Consider the following 14,880-nt stretch of genomic DNA (forward strand, 5'->3'; position numbering starts at 1 on the left):
CTTTGAATCCGTTTGCCTAATTCGTAAGCACTCTTCTACAATTTCAGAAATATCGTTGCACGGCTACACCTACCTTCTCCACATTCTGAATTAGTTAAGGGCTCAATATTTTACAACGCAAAAAAATGCACAACCACTTGCTAATAGAAATCAAATCGATATAATCTTTTCCCACATTCCGCAATAATTTGAGGGAATATTTACTGGACAGTGCCTTCAACTCTGTAAGCGACTTATTCTAATATTTAATTCCGCTGCATACTGGTGTAATTTTGTGTGGTTTTATTTTGTATATTGAAATTTTATTTTATTTGTATCTATTTTTAGTTATTTTCATGTTTGTTTTTTAGTGTTACAAGCTTTTGCTAACAATTTTTTGACAATAAAGCATTTGTCTCTCTTATAAACTGTGATAGGAATCGATCATTCTCGACTAGCTTTCAGGACGAATTTCTTTGGACTATGCCGTAACCACTGTTTCTCAACTCTCATAAACACTATAAATAATTAGTTTAATGAAACAAAGCTAATTTTTCTGCACATAATGTTTGATTGAACTTCTAAAATAAACATTAGTCACCCTATTGTTAGCGAAAGTGTTAAAAATCTCAAAATAACTGAACTAACATTATTCTCAAACTTTTCTTCTTTGTTAATATACATCTTTGCTCCAGTAATTAAATGGAAATTGCTTGATTACAGTTTATTCAAGTTCGTTCCGGGAAAGTGAAGAAAATCTCTAGCATGATAATTATTGGTATTATCTGGTACTATGATATTCATTTTCATTATGTTGATTTTAGTTATTAAAATAGACATTTTAATGAACTGTTTATTAAATATCACTTTAAAAGATTGAATAAGACATATTGATAATAATTACTAGTTGATTGGACGTCAATTTTGATATAAATAGAATGTCAAATCGATGTCTTCTGAAAAATGGAAAATAACACACCTACACAAGAAACTTTATTATCGGGAAACCTCACTTCCTCGAAGTATTTATCTTTTGATATAAATTGATTAAACTGAGCTGAAATGAAACGCAAAAAAAACTAAATACCAAGTACTATAAAATCATAAATTAACAGAATATGAGGCGGTAGAGAGAGAAGAAGAAAATTGAAGTTTCAATATAGTATCCTCGAAGTTGTCGAAGAGGTTTACCAAAAATACCTAACTAGAACATGAAAAAGAATGATGAATGGATGAGATGAGAAAGTTAATTAAAGTAACCATTTGAAAGCAGATAATAAGTTTTATGAAAACTTCAAATCATTGAGAGAGAAAGTCTCAATTAAAGTGAATGAATCCAAAGAAAAATCGGACACAAAATGATAGGAACCATGAGGAAAATCAAAAATTATTCTATGAAGTACTAAAATAAATAAGAAATATATTATGATGAATGTAAAAGGTAAGGAAGGAACTATAATCACTGAGGAGGATAAAGAGATAGAAGGAATAATTCGAGGAGCTTACGAGAGCGGAAAATGAGGAATAGGTGATAAAAATAAACAGTACGAAACATTTTGAGGAGGTAGGAGAAGAAGAACTTGTAGAAGAAGCAAATGACATATTAACGTTAAAAAAACATGAAAAGAAATCAATATAACTGCTGTAATAGAAAGAACAATATTAGAGAAGAATATGGATGAAATGAGAAGGGATAAAAAAAGAAATGATAAAAAGAAACGTGGAAAAAAGTATATGTCATAACCCCCAATCAAACAGCCTTCCACCTCACGATAATCTGGACTAGAATTATTTAGAAAATAAATGGAAATGTATACTGACTTCCATAATGTTGTACCTAAAATTTATCAAAGAATTTTGGTTAAAATGCTTATTAAACGTTTATATTCGTGATATAAACTGAAGATTATTTGAGAATGAATGATTAGATAACTGAAGAGATACATTTATACGTCATGTGACCTATAGCTACCTGCGGTAGTATCGTTACAAACTTCTTGAATCTCTTTTTTGGGATTGCCATGGAGTAATCATGATTTATTTTTTGGATAAGGGTGAAGCAATAACTGGAGATTACTATTCGATATTACTGACCACTCTACGGGTTAGATTAAAGAGAAAAGACGCGAAAAGCTATCCAAAGGTGTTTTGTTTTTGCAGGACTACGCCCCTGCATACAAATCTCATGTTGCCATGCAAAAAATTCGTGATTTAGGATTTGAATTACTAGAACACCCCTCTTATTCTTCAGATTTGTCTCCGTCCAACTATCATTTCTTTTCTCAACTAAAAAAAAGGTAATAAAAAGGTAATAAAAGCTGTTCTAGTTTGCAGAGCAAGAAGAAACATTTCTTCTGAAAGGTCTAGACGTTGAAGGTTCGCTGTATAAAATGTATCCAATTAAGAGGAGAATTTGTTTGGTTCTATAGTAGGCTAAGAATTTATCGTATATTCATTGATATGTTCCTAACTCGTTTTGATTTTAAGTCTCTGCTGATTTGAAATTAGTTTTTTTAAGACATTTCGACCTGTTGCGGTCTTTATCGAAATTTTTAGATTAATTTGAAAAAAAAAATAATTGTAAATTAGTAAAGACCTGTAAGAAATCAGAAATTGAAGCTATTTATCTATATTTATAACAACTTTCTTATAAATGGAACAGAACCATCATCATTAAAACAGTGCATAACTTGTAATGTCATATATTACCGTTTAGATTACAAGTTTCTTAGAAATTATCTTGTATACTGTAAATTTTGAAATTATCTAGAACGTAACCTTATAAAGTCTGATTGATTTATGTTTCTACTATTAGCGAATTACTGTTTTTTTTTGATATCAGTAAATAAAAATACGTAATGTATTGGATTTAATTCATGTTGTAACCTACTTTATAAAGGTTTAATAAATATAATTATGAAATCTAACTAAAAGCACTATCTTTCTAGTTTTTCGATAATTATAGTTTTTAAAACAGAGATTATCTAAATATATCAACAAATCAAGCAAGTATACAATGAAGTGAATAAATGCTTATTCATTGCACTATGAGTTGATACGAGAGCCGTTTTTTCCAGCTTCCGATCGCTACGCGGGCAGAAGAAAGCGGGTATGCGTGGTTAAGTGTGAATGGCGAGGTGTGATTCGTTTTCTACAGGCTGAAGTTCATAACACTGCAGAAATCCATCGGAGAATGAGTCGTGTCTATGGGGAAAACTGTGCTGATAAAAGGGGTCCAAAGACGCAAATCTGTTGTTTCAGATGACCTGGTTCAACGAGTTCACAGAATGGTTGAAGAAAATCGCAGATTCACCTTCACTGTTTTGTCTACGGAATTTTCAGGAGTTTCAAGGTCTGTTTTGTATTCCATTGATACTGAATGGTTGGCGGCAACTTTCTTTGAAGAGGTTATTGAAAAGCTTGTCCACAGATATGACAAATGTCTCAATCTCTTCGCGAATTATGTCGAAAAGTAACCAATCTTTTGGTAATAAAATTATTGTTTCATATGCACTTTTTTTATTTATTGCCTATCGCAGGTTGATAAAAACGGCCATCGTATATCGGGTAACCTAACATTACATTAGTGCTTCAGTTCCTTTACCACAATTAATTCAACTTACTCCGTAAGTATGTTTGTTTAAAAAAAAGTTTCTGATTAAACTTCCACTAAATTTTAATCAACCTATTGACTTCTCTATCACAATATCAGATTTGTCATATTCACATCAGTGTTGCCATATCCCAAAACTGGCACAAATTCAAGTTATGTGCTAAATTTGCAAAATCCGAGAGTGTGAATCAGGACTTGAAACAGAGGAAATTACGTAACAATAATACGAGTTGAAAAAAATCATTTTTGGAAGGTTGACAAAATGTAGAAGATCAAATTCGTTCAGAGATGCCTTTAATTCCAAAAACCGACGAAAACATGTAAGGGTTCTTATGAGATGAGACCGTCATGTGAAATGAGGTTAATGAATGATCAGTTAATTTCGTACCCTTCACAGTACATCAAAATTTGACATATGATATATGTACATGCGAAATATTTCTGCTGAAAAACCTTTCAAGTACACAGAAGAACAATAGAAAAAACGTATGGGTTAATATTGTATCAACAATGACCAATAACCCTGATGTTAATCGTTGTTTCCTTCTCCAGATATTAAAACATGTCTTCCAACAACTCCAGTGGTGTATAGCTGCTTAAAGATACTACTTTGAAGGGAATAACATCGTTAAAAAAATAAAAGCATTAATGTATGACAAATTGATCTCGTTATTTTCTAAGATGTAAGAATATATAATTCAGGGTATCATATATACGATACAACACGAAGTGTACACTTTTCTTGCTGTTGTAGCAGAATCTGAACCATTGAAGGGTTATTATTCCCAAACCATGTTTGCATCTCATGATATTGGAGCTCAAAATTCTAATGGCTACTTGGCTGTCGGAAAAGATAATAATCTTCTGCTTATAATAATTCCCTTGCAAGTTGAACTGGACGCAGTTTTCATTTTCATATTACCCAAGCTTTCAGAGTGTTTAGTTTCAGATCTGTATACTCCTATTCCAGTTCAATCTGCTGTTTTGAAGACATACTTATACCAATTCACAACATTTCTGTTCATTAGTAATATAGTGTTTTGATGCTATTTACTTTGCAACTTAGTTTCAAGGTAAAGTGTCTCTCAAAGCAAATATTTTTTGGTATATCACTTTCTGAGAGTGGCTTGTCCTTGGTAACTCTTTTAAACATTCTGAATGAGGTTCTAGTGCTGCCGTTGGGCATATTCTCATGAACCCAGTGGTACATCCTTGTAACTTATTGATTCTTGTAGTGTTCAGATCATTTTTAAAGCCCTCGACCACCCCCATATCAACTAGAATGTATCTGATCGTAGGTATTTCATATCTTAACGTCTTAGAATCTGAGAAAGTATTTAAAAATAGGAACCATTCTTTTTCACGAAAGAAAAGTGTATTATCAGGTACTCACTACTTAAAATTTTAGTTTCATTTTAAATATTTTCAATTCTGTCTAATGAGCAAGTGAAAATACATTTGGTTCATGGTAATCAATGTTGTTTTCATTCTTTTATTTACTTTCGATATTGATCTCTTACATGGTATCTAAAAATAGAATCATTATTACGCAATACTCACTATTCTACACATTTTACCCATAGCCTGAGGTCATTTGAATAAATTATGCAACTGTTAGGTTTTTATGGAGGTCAGAGGCGAATACTACACAAACATGAAATCGAATTAAATAATGAATATGGGTGGAACCTTTTTTGGTCTGTCAGATTTAATAAATGAACATTGTTTTTCAAATTATAAAGTTGTTTTTTTTACAATTTACAGTCGAATTACACATGAAAAATCATGATAAGATTTACGGTAAATGAAACAAATGTACAGGAGTTTGATGGAAATTATTTTCAGAATTTTAGGTCCACCATTAGAGGGCGTATTTGAGAATATAAAATTCATTTTGTCAAAATTTGCCCAATAAGTAACATTTACGATTATCGTATTCTATGCATGTTTCATTTTACAATTTTTCATTCTTCTCTTCAAATGAGCGGGGGAGGGGGGAGAGTCTAAGCCTTGTTATCAAAAAATGCATAAAAATCCAGTTCGGATAAGCCGATTTTTATGAACGAAAAGGTAGTCCGAATACATAATACAATTCGTGACAGATTTATTAAGAGTATTACCTGAAATTTAGTACCTAATCCACTTTGTAATGGTGAAAAATCCAAAAATTAAAACCTAGAATATCTAAATCCTTTAGGTTAGGTTAGGTTGGGTTTGGTTAGGATAACTTAGGTTAGGTTAAGTTAGGTTAGCTAAATTCACAATTTTATAAATAAAACGGATCTAAAAACCGAACGAGGAGAATATTTTTTATTGGACAATGAGTTAACCAATAACATTTGGATCTGAAATTCACTGTAAATATATATTTTATTCTTGTTTTTCTTTCCATAATTAAAATCCCGGGATACTGGTAACTGTCTTAAGTTAAAATTTTATGGCGGGTATTAAGATAATGAGTTAGCGCAAGCCCGATGTTGTTTGAAAGAGCTTCTGTGTGCATCAAAGTTTAAGTGGGTATTTTAAAATCAAACTAAATTAACATTGAAACATCTAAAAACTCATGTCGTATCTTTTTCCGAGATATCTTAAGAAATGTGTAAAGGGCGAGAATTATTCTTCAGATGTCTATTAGGCTGGTTCTCCAAACAGAAATTAAAAATTTATTCTGTATGTAAAGTTGTGTGTGCCATTTCATCGGTAACATATGAATTAATTTTTTTTATGCTGTATTATAATATTTGTAAGTTCAGATAGAACCATATTCATATCAAATTGTATATAGTGACCATTTTACCATATTTCTTTAATGTAAATGTTGTTGGAACCTTTTCCATCCTACGGCTGTGGTAAGATGCATTATTCATTACATTTACAGCACCGTCTGGCAATTTTTTAAAAAATTTAGACAACCATTTTTCAAATACCATCCACATCCTCAAGTTAATCTCCAGGTTTTTCACTTACAAATAGTAGCAATGCATCTTTAACAAATCCATGCTTAGAATATTATCTCAAATTATCTTATTATCTCAATATTATGTCAAAAGTACTTTGTAAAATCGGCTACAAACTAAACGATCAGGATTACACAGGATTGCCAACTTAAATTTAAATAAGTCCTATCTTAACAACAGGGTTAATATTTAATTCTTCACGCGGCATTGACAGACGGTTTGTTTACATAGAAATACCTTTAAAAATGATTTATGTACCCTTATTTCAATTGCTCAAAAAAGGTGATTTAACCAGCGTATAGTCCAGATCTGGCCCCAGTGATTACTGGCTATTCGCTGATCCTAAAAAAATGCTCTCTGGTAAGAAATTCAGCTCAAATGAAGAAGCAATTGCTGAAAGTGAAGCCTATTTTGAGTCAAAAGACAAATCCTTCTACAAGCACGGCATCGAGAAGTTAGAGAAGTGTTAGAATGATTGTACTGCAGGTACGTTAACCTAGCGGACCAATTTTTTCAAAAATGGCTTTTGATTAGCTTCATAATTTCCGTTTTTTGACGCTTTTTTGCCGTGAAACTCCAAGAATTTGCCGTTAGTTATTTTTTGAAACAAACCTATGGTCTGCTATCTTAACACATAAGTTAGCGAGCCACCGCCTGAAAAACCGCTTCCCTACGTACGGCAATTATATTTGAACACATCAATAATTGCCGCTTAATTTGCCCTTCAAGAAATCATCGTTGATTCATCCGGAGCACATCGAAGAGACTTTGAGCCCGACACCGATGTGCTCCGGATGAATCAACTTCTTGAACTATCCATACCACGAAGTATTTCTATCTCAACTACATGCAAAAGCATTTGTATATTTCACGAAATACAATTTCAAGTGCCCTAGCAATAAATTAAAGCCAAATGAAAGTTATTTTAGAACCAAATAGTCACCTCTAATTCCGCCAGAAAGAATCCTGTTGGGTATGATTTAAGAGCTAAATATCGATGAAAAATATATGGACAGATAGAAACAGACGGAGTATAGTTTATAAACGAATTTTATTAAAATTACATTGAAGATTGAAATTGATGTTGAATAGTGCACAATACATGTTTTGTTGGTATGTACCAAACGTTTTTAAAATGTAAATTTTCTGTATATAGTAAGTATAATTAAATATTGATTAAACTGATAACTGATGATTTTTAAATGTTGAGCGATGATTCTAAATAAGCTAAATTTTCCACTAGCCAAACATTTACACATTTTTAGTGGTAGGGAAAAAAAATAAAAATATCAGTCATTATTTATTATCTTATTCTTACAGGAAACTTATACGTCAACTACGGAAGAAGGTGATTTAACAACAGGCACAAAATCTGTTAAATTCGAGAAAATAACTGTAAAAAAAACTGTCAGGCATCTTAGCACAAGTACATCATCGACGTCAATCCGTCACATCACTTCCAGTAGAACTCCATCCGAAGAAAATATAGATTCTGCCTATTTAACACAAAGTAATGGGAATTTAGCCTCATTCTCAAAAACATCCAGCGCAAGCTCCTTAAACGGAAAATTTCCATCGGATGAAAGTTTTAAGAGTCCGAAGAAAACGGAATCGCGGGATGAGTGGGATGGGGATAGCAGTTGTTCTAAGGTGACTAGTAGTAGTTCGGAGTGGTATACAGATTACAGGTCTCAATCGTTCAACAAAAGCGACGCTAATAGGTTCGAGTTTGTAAGGAGCAAATCGCAGTATGATGAGCATATCCAGCATATTAGAGGTTAGCTTTCCAATTAAATTTTACAAATTTTCTACTATAATTGTAGGTTTACCGTGAAAAAATTATAATATACCATCAAAACTTGGCATTTTGGATATGCGCCAAGCAAAAATATGATAAAGGCCTGAACAGGCATATTTTAGTTCTAATGTCACTTGATGGAACCGAAAATGTGGTCATAGTGAAAAATAAGAAAGGAATCATTCGTTTGCTGTGGTGTTCCGTTGTAAAAATAAGTCTTATTAGACTTTAATATTGTAATAGAATTTTTATTTTGGACTTGCATATTGAATCATCTTTTTTTGGCGTGGTAAACGGTATATGAGCGGGGGAGCGTGTTTGGATAGTTGCACTCGGGGAGTTTTAGTAGCCATGAGTTACTTCGACGGAAAGCGTCGCGTTTTTTGTGTTAGCACGTTTTACGAGAACGGTCGTTCATACGTATTGACAAGGCGATTGTATCGTTTAGAATATGGATGAAGCTCCGAGTTGAAATTTAATTAAAATATAAGTTACGCGTTTTGAAGAGACCGGTTTCAAGTTTAAACCACCAGCAAAAGGTCGTCCAAGAACGTCTAGGACCACAGACAATATTAAAGGAGTCAGTACGAAAAAATCCGTATGTGTCTACTCGGAAGCGATCGGCAGCTTTAAACTTTTCGCGAAGAAGTTTACAGCGAATTGGATGTTTGATGTTAAACTGCATCCTTATAATCTCCAGTTAACACAGGAATTAAAATATACCGACTTTGAAGCAAGGTTGGCATTTGCTGAAGAAATGCTTAGTCGATTTTCCACTTTTGACAACATCCTTTTTTCTGATGAGGCACATTTTCATTTAAATGTGTTCGTAAACCGAAAAAATTGTCGTTATTGGACCGAAAAAAATCCAAAAATTAAACTTCAAAAATCACTGCATAGTACGAAAGTAACTGTGTTTGGTTTTAGGCCCATATACTTCTATTCTATTTCTGTCTGCAGCCTTGTACCATATAATGGCATTTCTGTTCATTTCTCGTATGGTGTTTTGATCCCATTTACTTCTACAGATCTACAAAGCTAAACTTTTTTGGTACTTCTACTACTTGAGGCATGTCCCAGGTTTGGTTCTTTAAGGACTGTTTTTTCTTTGATGATTCCGTCTCTGATCATTTCTAGTACCTCAAACCACTGCCCCGTATGTGATTATTGGTCTCACAATTTTCGTGTACATTCACAGTAGGATCTTTGGGCTACAACCCCAAGTCCTCCCTGCGAAGTTTCTGCACACCATCAGGGCTTTTGTGGCTTTAGTGGTTATCTCTTTCCTATGTTTGCTCTAGCCGAAATATAGAGGAAGGTATGTTTTCCGGAAACGTATATAATGGAGTGTATGATATAATTTTGACTAATTGAAAATATGACTAAAAAAACAAGTGAATATAGCGAAGTAGAAGCAATCGCCTCAGTCAGGTCCAGGGCCGCAAAGGTCGATCTTGCCTTCTTCTGGTAGTCTCTTCTAAAGCAAAATAGAAAATTCTTTTAATGAAAAAGTGTAAATACGTATGATTAAAGATTCAGTATATACGTTTCTTTTAGGATATAAATCCGGTATTACAGACAACAATCCATGGTTTGATAAAAAGTGCACTAGAGCAGTCAACAAGAAAAATGCTGCTCATCGAAAATGGCGCTCAAATTCACGTGTCGAAAATCTTAAAAACTTTTTATCTCGAGAAATACCTGCAAGCAAACCATATATGCTTGCAAGAAACGATATAATGGGAGAGTGAAGAACGAATTTCTGAACTCCCCAAATGTATCAAGGTCTTTCTAGTCTGTTACTAAAACGGACAGCCAAAGTCAAAAAATTCCCCGTTGACTGCAGAAGGTGGGACAATCGCAGTGGCTGCAAAAGGAAAAGCTGACTTGTAGGGTCGCATGATTGCTTCAAATTCAACTCGTGTTTCGCTTGAAAAACTGCCACCCAGACTGTCTGGAGTTAGTTCATCGATGGCATAAATAGAATTTCGACACCGAGATGTGGCAAAAGATTTAGACATCAATAAAGCCACAGGCCCCAAGAGAATACCACCAATCGTATTGAAGAAATACGCAGCTGAACTAATAGGTCCGCTATGCACTTTTCCCCATCATATAAAATAGTTCTTTTCCCTCCTTATTGGCAACTTGTATCAGTTCAATCCAAACCAATAAAAGGAAAAAGACAGTTTCCAACAACTACCGTCCGATCAATTATTGAAGTATATTGAGTCAGTTAACATCAACAGCCATCAATACGGCTTTCGTAAACATAGATCAACTAGAGATCTCTTTATCTATATAACCAGCGTATGTACTAAAGCTATAAAGATCTATAGGGAATCCAGAATAATCCTACTACACATATCGAAGGCTTTTGACAGGTTTCGGCGTGCCAAACTTCTAAATAAAATAAGATCGTACGGTATCTCATCCTCACTTATCGACTAATGTTCCTCAGAGATGTATCTCGTCAACTACTCTCTTTTCCTTATACATTAACGATGTAATTGATAATACTGATCTATAGCTTCGACGGCCTCCTTAAGACCAAAAAGCAATAGCATCTAATCTGAGGATGCTCGACTCAATACAGTTGACCAAAAACTTGGACAGTTCAGAGCATAGAAGAAAGGTCGCTGATATGACTGTTTTACCGAAACTAACTAACTAACTAACACCGGAAATGCTCTTCTGAGCTGTCTATCATAATCCTACCTGAAGAATTATTTGCAATACCTACTCGACAGGTGGCTCATGAACACAGAGTTCGCCTACAGACTCATTTCTTTGGAGAAGAACAAGCTTGTGGAATCAGCTGTCAAGGCACGTATTTTCCTAACACTACAACGTACAGAAGTTCTCCACACTGTAGACTCGAATTACAAAATTCCAAAAAATTCTATTACATTGAAATAATAAATGAATTACTAATTACCAGTTATTGGCCTGGCATGGCACCAGCCTTGACGACAAGTGAAAAGGTGTGGTCGTAAACCGTAACTGAGTTTAAGTTTATTCGTGAAATTATCGTTTTGAAATATCTGAATGCCCGCCGAAACGCTTCAAATTTGATCATCAATTTTGTCTGTAGTCAAATCCATTCAAGTTGTTTGGACCACACTTGGATGAGAGTTTTTATCACAAATTCACTCATCTAAAGTCAGAAACAACAACATGCTCTAACATTACGAAGCAATTTTACGTACCAAAATATTATAATAATTTACTGTATTAAAATATTTTCGACGATAAACTTCCTTGGAAGTGTATTTTTATAGAGACGTCTCTTCGTTCACTGGAAACTCATAAAATATTTATAACACTCATTTTTATCGCCAACAAGAACAGCACGAAAGCATATTTACGAACTATTTCTATACAGAACCAACAAAAAATAATGAATTTGGATACTATTACGAAGAAAAGATCAATAAAAGTAACTGACATACGGAAATATCGTACAGCAGCATATATGCCAACGTTTTTATCCGTTTTCTTACAATATTTAATATGGTTTGTAAAATGGCAATAATTAAATTTCAAAATACAAATTTTATTCAATAAATAATTGATAATAATCGAGAAATAATTAATAATAATTGGTTAGTATGATGAGTGAATTATGAACTTCATAACACGAATTTAAAAAGGAGCGTCCACATTATGCCGATCGACATGATTCGGCACAGGCCGGACGGAAAAGCCGAATTAGTGTGGACGTGTCTTTCGCCCTGCTCGCTGTGCCGCAAGCCGAACCGAATCGTGCCGACTCCAAACCGAATTAGGTCGGTACGGATCAAAGAAAGCTGAACCGAATCAGCACAAATTTTGCGCTGTGGACGTGCCGATAGGCTTCTGTTGATCAAAACTTAACGTTGCTTCATAGTATTGTTCATTCTTGAGTTTTTCAGTGTTTGGTACGTGATCGCAGATCGATATTAAGTTTTGTGAATGCCATGGAGTGGCATTTCATGAGGGAAAGAAAAGATTTGAGCTACTTTATGTGCCAACTCATAGCTTAATGTCTTGTGTTTATATAACTTTATTAAAGAATAAAGTCAAAACGGAAAGACGTCAAAAAACCGCAACAGGATAATGTACCTACTTATATTTAGTTATTTACTACCATAAATATAAAAAAATTAGGGTTTGCTCAATAGAAGATTTTCGCAACACAACCAATGTTCAAGATAAAGGGTGCTGAAACATAACTTGGCTGAAACTACTGGCAACATTGTAATAAAGTTTTAAACAAATATATTTTGAAGATTAATACTTTCTATCGTAGTTGTTGAAGGCTTTCTGCGATTTTCCCGTAACTTGGTGAACCAGTTCCACAGTAAAATGGCCGACGATAGGGAATAATGCAGCTGTACCCCTCACTTAAATTAAAAATAAACAAAAAAATTAAATTTCAAATAACAAAAAATTATAGAAATCACCATAACCCCAGAGCAATTCCTATATCAGAGCCAACTCCAACAAACCTTACTAACATAATAAATTTCCCTTATTTCAACCAAATTATCCATCTCTTTCTTTCACTCGTTCCCTCTCTCTAATACTTCCCATGAATTTGTTTGTGTATTTGACTCTCATAGAGGTTGTAACCATAAAGTGATATTCGGCCTCAGTTAACGTATTTAAAAACTGGTACTCAGATGGGGTGAACAATCAATATAAAATTGGACGCCACCAGCTTTTTAACTAAAAACGTTAAAAATTGATAAAAAAGGAAAAAAAGCAGGAAACACCTTATGAATTGAATTAAAAAATCCAAAACTATTCCCAATCACGATTATCCAAATTAATAATTATTGCTAATAACAATAAAAAAAAGTTTCAGCAACCAATAAATTCATTGAAAAAATAATAAATTCGCATTAACTGCGTATCCAAAAGAGCACAACTCAGATTTTTCTATATATTAAAGATAAGGCAGGAACTCTATGGAAATCCGGGATGGTTGTAGCTCTCAACTGGATTCCCAGTTGTTAGAGTTGAGGTTGAGTTTGTAGTCTGGTAGTTGATGTGGAAACTCCCAACTTGGCAGCTATAGAACTGCGGGAAAAAATATAATGAGGAAGGAACAAGTAGAAAGAACAGATTTGAACAAAAGGAGCTTATGCTCTAACAGGAATCTGTTCTATTCTATTCGTTCTGTTCCCCAAATAAATGGAAAATATGAATGCATTTGAAAACTATCATACAAAATTTGCTTAAAACAAAAGAAAAACCAGTAAGATAACTGAAATTTTTGTGAGTACAATAAAAAAGACAAACTTACCAGTAAATATAACAAGAATAAAATGACCACAAATTTATTTAAATTAACTTTTGCTTGAAGTGTAGACAGTTAGAAGAATATTTCGAATCAATTTCGAGGTTTTATTGGATTTCTCGAATGGAATGGGAGGTCGATAACAAATTAATTTCTCCAAAAACTCGAATGTTATAATGAATAAATAAATATTAAAGTAAATGTACCCATTTTTAAATATTTTCTTTCAAATGTAGTAAGTCAAATTATCTGGACTATTATTTCCTTTTTGTTAATCGTGACCTTAATAATGATAATTATTAGGGTTCGCGCCAGCATGGCGACATAGCGACAATTGTCGCCAAATCATCAAGAAATGTCGCCAAAACCATACACATTGACGACAAATTTGTCAGCCAAAATATTTTTAAAAAAACCTATGTTTTATATTTACTGTGCTGTTTTTGCATAAAAGAATTTATATATGGCGTAAAAATATGTATAAAAGTGTGTGTAGCATGCATATGTTAATTTTTTTACTTTTGTCTACCACGTTATATTTTTGGACCACTAAATCATAACTTAGGTGGTCCTTTTGGACCACTAAATTTTCATTGCTGGTGTGAACCCTTATAATTATACTTAATAAAGAAGAGAATTTGATTTTCTTCCAACTATTTCAACATCGAACACGTTTAGAAATAAAATTCAAATACGGTGCTGATTTGAATTGAAATATGCTATAAATAGTTCAAAGGTCTTCAAATAGATCAAGGTCTATGACCGTATCATTTGCCCTTTATCACGGAAATTCTAGCATGTCAATCATGTTGATATCCCTATTGCGTGTCAGTTCATCTAAATTTTGCGCGTGTATAGAAAATACTAATAAGCTGATGTCTTTTACTAAATTTATATCTTTCGTTCTTTTATGTTTAGTTGTTATAAAACATCCTCATAGCATTTTTAAACTGCTTTCTAAATTTTTCTTGTCACGAAGGTCTTTTGGGATTCGTTCGTTGAAGTCGAAGGAATTACTCAATTTCTGCTTTCAATTTCTGTTAATTGATTTGAACGCTCCAATATTGAAATTATATAACCGTGTCATCAGCACATCTTGATATTAATTCTATTTATGATATCGCTAAAGACTGTTAAGACCGCTTGACATAATGCAAGAAATTGCATTATGGCAAGCTCAAAATATTGCACGCCGCTAGATATTAATCTCTTGCCATTTTCATAAGTAAAAGTGATCAAATTCCCAACT

General features: G+C 33.3%; 1 protein-coding gene across 5 annotated transcripts in view; it reads left to right on the forward strand.

The window, feature by feature from the left end:
- The window catches only part of LOC130895715 (muscle-specific protein 300 kDa), a 205,197-nt gene that overhangs the window by 16,672 nt on the left and 173,645 nt on the right, over nucleotides 1–14,880 (forward strand). For all 5 annotated transcript variants that reach the window (XM_057803203.1, XM_057803205.1, XM_057803204.1 and 2 more), the window contains exon 2: nucleotides 7,870–8,326. In XM_057803203.1, the coding sequence (XP_057659186.1) occupies nucleotides 7,870–8,326 (457 nt within the window). The remainder of the gene's footprint in view (nucleotides 1–7,869; nucleotides 8,327–14,880) is intronic.

This window comes from Diorhabda carinulata, chromosome 6 (genome assembly GCF_026250575.1).
Source record: "Diorhabda carinulata isolate Delta chromosome 6, icDioCari1.1, whole genome shotgun sequence".
NCBI classification, from domain to species: Eukaryota; Metazoa; Arthropoda; class Insecta; order Coleoptera; family Chrysomelidae; genus Diorhabda; species Diorhabda carinulata.